Source organism: Meleagris gallopavo, chromosome 5, assembly GCF_000146605.3.
Source record: "Meleagris gallopavo isolate NT-WF06-2002-E0010 breed Aviagen turkey brand Nicholas breeding stock chromosome 5, Turkey_5.1, whole genome shotgun sequence".
Taxonomy (NCBI): domain Eukaryota; kingdom Metazoa; phylum Chordata; class Aves; order Galliformes; family Phasianidae; genus Meleagris; species Meleagris gallopavo.
Genome location: NC_015015.2, coordinates 5,718,605 through 5,729,679, shown reverse-complemented (window position 1 = coordinate 5,729,679; position 11,075 = coordinate 5,718,605). Strand labels below are relative to the sequence as shown.

The 11,075-nt window shown below is 35.0% G+C and overlaps 1 protein-coding gene across 1 annotated transcript in view; it reads right to left on the bottom strand.

The window, feature by feature from the left end:
- Positions 1-7,047: 7,047 nt before the first annotated feature.
- The window catches only part of LOC100539913 (leucine zipper protein 2-like), a 91,258-nt gene continuing 87,230 nt past the window's right edge, over positions 7,048-11,075 (bottom strand). Inside the window, exon 9 of the mRNA XM_031553359.1 lies at positions 7,048-9,318. Coding sequence (XP_031409219.1) covers positions 9,067-9,318 — 252 coding nt within the window. The 3' untranslated portion in view covers positions 7,048-9,066. The remainder of the gene's footprint in view (positions 9,319-11,075) is intronic.

Genomic DNA, 11,075 nt, shown 5'->3' with positions numbered 1-11,075 from the left:
TGTTGTTTTTTTTATTAATAGGTGAAAGAAGCGCTCTCTTGCTAAGGAATTTGCTTTCTTTCAAATCAGCATGGGTAAAACTACCAACATTCCCTGAAGCTACTTCTGCCTCTAAAGATAAAGTGAGCGTTCTGAGGAGAGCTGACTGCTGTTGGAAGATGTTGGCAACACATTATGAGTTTGCTCCTGCAAAATCCTGGGCACCACTGGAACCATCTCAGGGTAAGCTGAACCTGCTCAGCATCTCACTAAAAAAAAAAAAGGTACCATTTCTATTAGAGATCCTTTCCTCTGTTGCTTTTGGTTTTCTTTTTTAAATCCTATGATCCTTCTGTGTGGACATTTCCCTTAAATTAACCACCAGCCCTGTCATGGATTTTAGAGAATACACTTCTGTAGCACTATAGAATTTCAGTCCCGAGTTTAGATCTCATGGCACTACAATTCAGTTATGTTTACAGTTCTATCATTTCACCTCTACAGAATGCTTTTCCATAAATTTATCAGCAGTTGATTCTAAAACCTCCATTTACATCACATAGATGTGTGTATCTCACTGTATACACTTAAAAGTATAAAAATATCATTGCTGAACTGCTTCCAAGGCACTATATTGCACCCAGCACACCAAAATGATCAAGCTAAAAGGTAGAGTAGAACAATCCTTAAAATGGCCAAGAAAACAATTACATTATCTCAAGACTCTAAATAGTTGACCTAAAAATATGAATGGATTTGTCATATAGCGCATCAAGATTATCCTGAATTAATTGTACTATTGAGGGACTTTCTAATAGACTTCTAGCATTCATATCATTACTCATTTCTGTTTCAATCATAAAATGTTATTGTTTTGTTTCTCTAACTCCAGCAAAAGAACTGGGGACAACTTGAGAAGTGATGACTGTTTACATAGCAAAGACATAACTGTTTTCTTTAATCCGTAGCTTTCTAAAGGATTAGTTCTGTGGCACACTGCCACTTTTACAGGCCTGGCACGAAATACTTTGATTCTTTTTCAAATAGTTTGTAGTCAGGATTATCTCTACTACATTTTGCTGCCTTGTATTATCTAACAAAAAATTTTCCTCTCATTTGACTTCTCTCCCAAATAACCTATGACCAAAAATCCATGACAAGTTTGCTGTTGACAATGGGATAGAGTTTTTCCTTGATACACACATCAATCAAAGATGTTCTCTATATAGGTACATAAGAATTCACTGTAAATAAGCACAGAAAAATGAACTGTTAACTCTCAGTGCTTAATGAAAGGCAAACAGTTTCTCCAGCAAAGAGAAAAGCCAGACAACATTATAGATAAATGTGCATGTTAGTAAACTCATCTATGAATAAATATATGAATAAATGTAAGCAGATATAGTTGCATTAAACCAGTTTTGGATCACCCAAGAAAGGTAAGGGTCACAATCCAGTAATAAAGAATACTTTTCTCCTAGGATCTGGGTTCACCAAATGAAGTATTCTCCAAGAACAGATTCCTCGGTTTTAGGTCAGTAGGCTATTTCTTAAATTGCTCAAAACTAAACTGAATTTGAATGCCTTAAGCCTATTCTGTATTTCTTATGCTTGGTAGTTCAATGCAATGGCTCTAATTAAATTACTAGAAAATGCTATTTTTATTAATAGCCAAAATACTCAGTTGTCGAGAATCAACTGATGATACATCTTTCTGATATTTCCCAAATCACATCTTTCCTCAAATAAAAGAAAAAGAACACTTAACTATCTCTTACGTTTCCCATCCGGTCTCATATATACATTTAAAGTGAAGCTTTGTAACAATAGATTAATAATAGATGTTGTACAGAGGATACCCACATTAATAATTATCATCTACACCATGAACACATCCTCGGGTAGAGAAATTCTCTTGGGAGTCATTTCACAATTATATTCAAACTGGAAAGCCTCTTAAAGTTATTAATTAGACCCTCCACACATTTCAAATCTTCTTACATGTAATATTGTTAGAAAATTATTAATACTAATAATTCTTGAAGTAGATATCCTTAAGTGGAATTGCAAACGCAAGTAAATTCAATTTCTTTCTAATTGCTCTCATCTAACAAAATGAAGTCTTACAATGGCCAACCTCTTACATATCCATATATTTTTAATGGAACCTGTCACAAACACCAGTAGACAGTCACAAGATAAGGCAGTGTGTTACTATCTTTCTGCTAAATGCAACTTGAACTAAAATGATAAGTGCTATATTTTCTCCCAATTATCTCCACTGTATCTAGGAGAGAACAGTAATTAAAAATATGTTTAAAAAAAGGTCATGGCTTGACATGAGAGATGAGTAGCATAGGACAGTAACACCTGGAATGCCATCAAGGGATCACCTCTTTCTCCCTTCTGATAGGGAAAAGGAAAAAAGGGTTTATCCAGAAACCTGTTAAGGTTTCTAAGGCACTAGGGTCTGGTTCAGCTACTTGTACCCTGTAACAAGCTGGGGAGAGGTCAGAAAGCTAATCTATGAAATGCGAATAATGAGAAAGATCATGCCACTAAAACTTGAATGATATTGTTTATAATCACATTATTAAATGAGAATGATGTTGTTTTGGGACATGGAGTAAGTAAGAGTTGCCATGTGCTATTATTTTTTCCCCTCCACTTTCCCTTGACTGTACTTAGTTAAAAAAAACTTCTAAAACTAATTTAGTGTCAAGATAATGTGCTAATAATGAAGACTTATTTAAAGTAAGCAGTAAAATCAAAGAGCTTCAGCTTTCAATTTAATGATCTCCAGTGTTAAATGTTTTCCAGCATGTAATAAAATTTTATTAAAAATCAGTCACTGAAGAGCTCTAGAAAAAGGTGTGAGCAAATAAAAAAATCATTAAATGTGAGGCAAATTCAGGAAATAAAAGATACGAGGAAGGGTTGCCATGCTCTTATGAACCATCATTAATGAAAAAGTAATACAAGACTACAGTTGGCATCCAGTTGATCCTAAAGGTAATGAAAGCCTATAAAAGCCAAAAGAGAGCCATAAAAAGCAGAATAGGAAAGACTTTCATAAAGGAATAGGTCATGCTAGTCATGCTCTTTTAATTACACTGCCTTTCATTTTTTTCAAGAGAAATTTCTTCCTACATTAGGCTTGCAGATACTCAGTACTTGGGATTTCTATGGCAAGTACCTTTGGAGGACACAAGTGTTACTCACTGCTTGGAAATTAAAATCTATAACAGTGGAGGGTGTCATTTTTCAACACTATTTTATTCTCATAGTGTTCCCATGTTAGGAAAGGGTTATATTACATCACTAGTGCATATTATAAACATGGCTTCCTCTGCATTTAGTAATTGCTTATTTTAATTACTGTTTCCCAATCTCAGTGCCAAACGCAACCAAAGCAGGCCATTGAAACTGCACATGCCAGTGGTACCTCATTAGCTATCAGAAGCAAAGGTTGAGAAAACACGTATGTGGGAAAACCACGAAAGTGGTCTTCCTAAGGCTTCAATGGAGCACAGTCCTGTTCACTGTCCTTGATGTTCTTTCCACGTACTCATGAACAGCCACATTTTTAATCACCTTTTCAGGTCTATATCAAAAGTAGGTCATACGTTGTACAATATTTTCAAAACAAAAGCCTTTGATCAACCTATTTCATACAACACTGAGATCAGAATGTTCATTTTCTCTGAATAAAAATATCATGGGATTTATAATATTTTTAAGCTTGAGGAAGGAATAGAGGATTCAGAAGAGATTATTTAGCTATAAAGGAAAGAATAATGCTTAGAAGTATTACATTAGGGGAAAAGGTGTTTGTTTAGCACTGAAGAGGGTGAAAATGAAAGAAAGCAAAGTAAGAGGGAAAAATCTGACTGTGAATTACTGCAGACCAAACATTCAGATAGGTGCAGAGAGAGATTTCAGTAACAGTGAGTAAGTATTCAGCAAAATCCATACAAAATTGAAAAAGAACAGTCACAAAAATTTTGCTTTACAGAACCTTGGTTTTCATTAATGTCATAATGATCCCTGAGATCCCTTCCAATCCATGTCGTTCTATGATTCTATGAATGTCAGTTTGAAATTTACTGCCTTGAGAAAAATAACTGTCAAGTTACATTTTCAGCGTGTTGTAACAACTGAGGCCACCCTGAATAAAAATAATCAGATGCATTAGAGAATCTTTTAGAGTCTTAATCTTTCTTATAATGATGAAAACAAATTCATAGCTGTATTTTTGTTGTTTCATAGGTTCTTGAGCAATGAATATGCAAGTTTTTTTTTTTTTTTTCAAAGGTCTGAACTTTCATTTAAACTGGAATATCATGATAAATGACCAGATTAGTAATAGCTCTAATTTTAGAAAACAGACTACTTTCTTGCATAATTTGTTCTAATTTAACTTCATACAATCATAGAATCTCAAGGTTGGAAAGGACCTACAAGATCATCTAGTCCAACTGTTCACCCATTACCATTGCTACCACAAGCACTGAGCCAGATCTCATAGCTCCTCATCCAGGAGGATACAGTGAAAGATAATATATTTCCATATTCAGCTGGCTAATTTTTGTGAACCTGAAGGTATTATATCAATTTTCTAGGCTATAATATATAGTAATTTAGAATACGACTAAAAAATTTTCTGTTCCGTCTTCAGAAACATGGGCTGCACCCAATTTACACATTCCTAATCCATCTTTATTCTTTCAAAATATTTCTGCATTTGAAGAAATGTAAGTGCGTAATCAAATTCTTTTTACATTTCTAGTCAATTATCATTATACAGTATTATCAATTATATGATATGAGATTTTCAATAACTAGTATTCAGTACAAATATTTAACTACTTAGTATTTCATAGAGAATCATTCTATCAATTGTTTCTATTTCTGTAGAATGAAATGAATAAGTCCTAGAGCCTAATAAGTATTCTGATTTCACAAATGGATCATTTCTAGATTAAAAAAGGTCAACAGCAAATACAAAAACTCAGCTACAAAAAAACAAACAAACAAAAAAACAACACTAATACAACCAGCAACAGAACAAACAAACAACTACCAAAAAAATTCCCCACAAAGGAAAAATCTAAAGCCCAGATAAAATTTGTAAAGATGTATGAGCAGTAACATCATCTTCTGCTTTCAGTAACCTTGCAGTAGATGCTCAGTATCTACGCTCTCAACTAACAGTAAACTTATGTTTAACCTGAATACTAAGACATACCAACACAATAAATCAGGTTCTTGAGTTACTACACGGCCATTCCAAAATGCTTTTCAGAGTGACCACATTTCCAGACCTGTACCTTCTCTGAAGAGTTTCACAAGCTCTCATTCCTTTGCACCCTACAAGAACACTTCTGTGGGCTTAATGCCAATATAACGTTTCCTGATCTCATTTTGATGGGGAATGATTATTTCTAGATGAAAGGAAGATGGGCCACCACACTTCCAACTTTTCTGGATTTTTTACATTGATCAGTGTATGCTGGTACCTATAATAGTCACAGCAGTAGAAGCAGAAGCAACAGCTCTTGCAGCAGTTATTACTAGGAAAATGTAACTTCTTGTAGATTTTTAAATCTTTTCAAAACATATTCACAATTGCCACATGGGAATGGTAGTTCGCCTACATTTCTACAGAAGGACAGTTCTCATTTTTCAGCCTGTTTCCTCTATCAGGATTTGGACACACGTGGTGTTTGTTGGTGGTCTTTCCTTCTAGCAATGTGCAGTAGGGGACTGGGGGGGGTGTTATTTTCTTCTTCACAGTTTGAAATTCTTTGCTATTTCTCTTCTTAGAACACTGCACTCCACAAAACACACAAAGTCACAGGGCATTTATGAAAGAATTCACGTGGGGAATATGTAAAACAATGTTAGACAAAAACACCCTAGAGCAAACTAGTTGCCATTATTTTAATTGCACTCCCCATTACTTGTGTATCCAACCTTGCTACTGCAAATAGAAGCTGTTTTTCTGCTTCATTTTCATTAATATTCCAAATGACTCAAGCTCATTTTTTCTTTGCAGTTAGGGCACAGGTATCTTTACACTGCACAGCCATAGAGCCAAAGATATTTGAATGATCGCTGTCATTATAAAACATTTATTAATTTAAGTGTAATGCTAGCCTTTTCCAGAAAGGAAAATTAGAACAAATTGAGTAAGCAAGCATTCCACCTAGTGAATCCATATACTTGAAAACACGTCTATAACGTCAGAGTTGTTCCATATGCCAAGCTACAGTTAGTAAAAGAGGCCTCAATTGGATGTCAATACCAGTACTCTGATTCACAGATGACCCCAACCCATGTTCCCCACGGCAGGTACCCCAGGCAATTTTCATCCATTAACAATAACCTACCTAGATGTACCTAAATGGTAAAGCTTTGAGTCCTTAGGCAGTCATCTAGAGATTGGAAGTTTTCCTTTCAAAGATTTCTAGCCCTCTTCCTTCTCCCTAGTGTGTCACAGGGATGACACAAGACAGTTGCTGCAGCTGTTGCATTTGGCAACTCCAAATTCACTTGGGTGCATTCTCCACTTCCAGGAGACAGAATGTTACTTGCTGGGACATTTTGGTGTGAAAAGAAACTATGGAATACAAGGAACTGTCAACAATCTAGAAAGATCAAGACCTCATAGTTCAGGATTAATGACCATCTTTCTCAGTTGTGTGGGGTTTCCTTTGAGATGTTAGTATCAATGAACTCGCATGCAGACAGCCTTTGGGAAGTGCTTTCACCAGTGAAATCTGTTATGGTGGCTACAGGATGGATAAAATGGATTTTGTCTGAAATATTAGTACCTACTCCCTATGTTTTCGTAAATTGTCCATGTTAAGGTGTAGCAAAATGCATTGCTATTAATCAGTTCAAGGGAACTAGACCTTTGATTTTAGTGATTTATGTGCATTTATGCACTAATTTTTGAATCTCTACGCAAGTCTCTTTATCTTACAGTCTCTTGAAAAAAGAAAATGACACTTTCGCAAATCAAATCTTTATAATGAACATTCACAAGAAATTAAGAAATTTACTTTTCTAATTATCCTTTCTGCATCATGTTCTTGTCTTAAACATCTTCATTAGCAAGCACTCATATTGTGGTTTCCAGCTCTCAATACAAAAATACAACCTTCTTATTGCCACTGTTTTTAGTGAGAAGTGCCCCAACCTCACAGATGACTGCATATTTAAGTGATGCAGATCCACTTCCATGGATTTAAAATAAATGTGACTATTTTAGAATAAACTTCTTATGTAGGATGAGGATATCCTACCATGAGAAGGTATTTACCAGACACTGATAATTTCTTTCCTCAAAGTTCAACTGCCTCTCAGTTACAAGATGCTCATATGAAGTTCTCATTTTCACATAGGAAAAGTAATCAAACACAATTACACTCACCAGAATACAAGCTTGGTATATTAAAATATTTATGCAAATGTAATAGAGAAAGAACACTGTCTAGTTAGAACAATATCTGTAGTTAGATTGACTTAGTCTGCAAGATTAAAAAAAACAACAAGGAAAAGATATATGAGAATGGATATTATTCTTTTTAGAAAAATAAGAAAAATGCCTTCCATAATAAGGCTTAAATGTAGACATTCTGGACTGGCTATGCTGACTTGACAACCTATTTTACAGTAGCAGATTTCAGTGGTTTTATAATCACAGATAATGCAGATTTATAATAATGAGGTGTCAATGTGAGGAAGAGCAGGACTCAGAACCATCAGTTTTGCAGACATTTTCATGGCATATGCCATGTGCAGAGAAATGTGAACAATGTCTATTAAAGCAGGAGCATAAGTTATTCAAGCACTGTTGGGATACAGAGGACTCAGACTGCTGCACAGAAATATTGCTATATTTCATAAACTGGAACATTAAACACAAAATCAATTTGATTATGGAAAAAGAATGAAGATAATTTTGCGTTTCAATCTAATGTCATAAATTCAGTTCCAAACACTATGCTATATTTCTTTGCTGTGCCAGGGATTACGTGCTCCTGAAATCTCAGTCTACATATCCTTGAGTCCATCTTTCTTCAGAATGGAGAACCAGCTGTCTTAATCTAAGTGATGTCTAATATACTCATGGGCTGTTACTAAATAATAAGCTGGTTTCTTTCTAGAGGTAATGGTTTACGAAGTAAAGGCTTCTCACTGTGAAACAGTTAAGGAACCTACAGTTGTTATGGTAAGAGAAGCAACATGAGATCCAGCTTTATAATCATATTCAACTTTCTGACATTACAGTTCAATTTTAATTACATAGAGAAAGATTTCTGATGTTTGGCTTCAATCTCTGTACTAATGGTGCGTATCAACAGCTGCTATAAAAATTACAATCTCTTTTTATATTTCATGAAAGAGTTGTGAAATTTAAGGGGAACATGAAACTCTCGCTCCACCATCCTGCTGTAAAATTTTCTTCCTTAGGCTCAGTCTAAATGTATCGAATCACATGAATAGATGAGCAAAATGCAACCCTGGAAATGGAAATTTTCTGAATATCCGTCAATCACTGTACATCTCAACTGTGATAAAATGCTTTAATTTATAGAATCAAAATGCTTTACAAACCAGTTCTTTAATCATATTTATTCCTAAACTGTTGTTCCTATTTCCTCAATGTATTCTGCAAATCAAACATTCCGTGGCCTATCATTGCAGCCCTTTTGGCAAATTCTGTTTGAGCATACCAACATGCTTTACTCTTCTATATTGGCCTTTGTCATGGCTTTTTTTGTGAAAAACAAAAAGTGCCTCACTGTTCAGTGCTGTAGTACCACAAGTACATTATCAGTATCTGGCAGGTAAATAATCCCGTGGATTTCCATTCTTGCTTGTTTTAGATGCAAATCCATCTTCCTCGTAGATTTGTTATGTGGACACAGCTCATTTAGCAAGCAATAGATGGAATTTTGCTTCTCAGCAAACAAAAGTACTAATTTCCCAACTCTGTGAAAGTTTACTGATAACAGAAATTGGCTTAGAATTATCTTTAAAATTCATCCTAATCTTGCAATGAATTTTAAATCCTCCTTAGTTCCAGTTTGATGCTCTTACAGGACAAACTCTCAAAGATGCTTGAAAAAAAAAAAAAAAAAAGAAGTGAGGGAGAAACAATACCTTGGTGCTTATCACTGGAAATTGAACTTTTGAGCCCTTTGTAGCTGAGGATGTCAGCTTCTCTGCTGGTTTTGAAGGGATTCGATGTATAGCAGGAGGCTGATTGTGCAGAATGGAGGACAGGCAAAGCTGCACAGTGTCCTTGAGAGCTTTCAGCTGTGAATCCTGGGGAAAACAAGAAAATATCACTTCTGAGATGTGTTATTATGAATGGAACCACTTCCTTTATCTTTTTGTATTAAGGCTAACATTTACAAACAACAGCTGCTATTTCTTTCTATTACTACTAGCAGAATTATGTGTTTTTTATATTAAGTTACTGTGCACTAGACACCAAAATACCTAAAAAATCCTTGCATTCTTCTCTTTCATGACTGCATTTTATCTATATTGGTTACTGCAAATACTTACTGAATTCCATTTTATCATCAAAGGAACAAATATACCACCTACCAAATCTCATCATGTTCAGATTTTTACATATAATATTTAGTAGAGAGAAGTAGATACTTGCAAGTACTGCAAAGACATAGACTTTGCACGGAATTTTGCCTACAATGTTCAGGATAATTAGTATTTTTCTACATTATAAAGACTGATTTTAATCCCACAGAAGTATATACATGAGAGCAGTTATCCATGTGCCTATTATGCCTTTACGCTCTATAGTAAGCCACAGGCCTACCCACCTGTTAAGACTGATTTGTCCACATCGATTACTGTACTTTAAGCCAACCTATACCTTTTAATTGGTGAATTGTTCTCATAATTACATGATAGTGTCTGCAGCTTGAGCCATAATACTGCTGTTTTTACTCATAAATACAGATGTACTCATGAAAGCAGCAGTCTGACAATGAACAAAGTTGAGGCAGTAAGAGCAGTGAGATAACTACTCACTGAGGAGGTCCCATTTTAAAATCTGTGTTCAATCACTACAAGTCGTTTGGAGAATCAAATATTATTTATTTCATTCATCACAATTGTCTCAGGGGAGCTGAACAGCATTTGGCCTTAAAAAATCTTGCTTTTTTGTATTAAAAATCTGCCTATAAACAATACAACCACACATTTTGGCCTTTAAAGATTTTTTTGAAGGACTCTGAGGTATACCATGCCTAAAGCTGATGGGAAATACATGTATATGTAAAATACTGCATGCTAGATTTGTCAAATATTATGTATACAATGTAAAAATATTTCACAAATATGAATCATGAGCAATGAGATACGGTACACAAAATCTTGTTTTAGTTTACTTGCTAAATGAATATTTTTAGATCCTATGTTTTATGTCAGATAAACCTCCAGTAAATTCGAATACGGGATGTATCTTATAATTGAGAGGCTCTGAGAAAAATCAGCAAACATTTAGTAGGGAATACTTCCCTACTTCTGTAGGGAAACTTTTATGAAAAGGGCTCTTCCAGAATCTGAGGGATAAGTAGACTCTTGACCCCAGGAAGAAGTTAAGGTAGGGGTGCTGGTCCTCAGAAATTTATCTCCAGATAATTTCTTCCAGATAATTACTTATCTTTTCACCCCCCTCTCCTACTTATCTTTTCACCCCCTTCTCCTGTCCTTCAGTGCTTGCTTTGCCGTGGCTATGGCCAGTCGTAAATACTGTCAAGATGATATGCATGTATTTATATTTTCCTCTTTATACTCTTGAGACAAGACAGAGTTGGACTCAATATAGAACAAACGGGGCTGTAGCAAAGCAAAAAATGTCAGGCTTCCCAGGATCCCATCATGAGAGTTAAAGAAATGCTGCAGTGCAAATACACTAATGTGAGACTACAGTAATGTGAGACATTAAATCTACTGTCTGCAAAAACAATACTTACAGCAAATAATAAAAACAGAAGTTTGATACCCTCCCGAAAGTACAATATAATTCTATGCCAATTTATAGTCACATT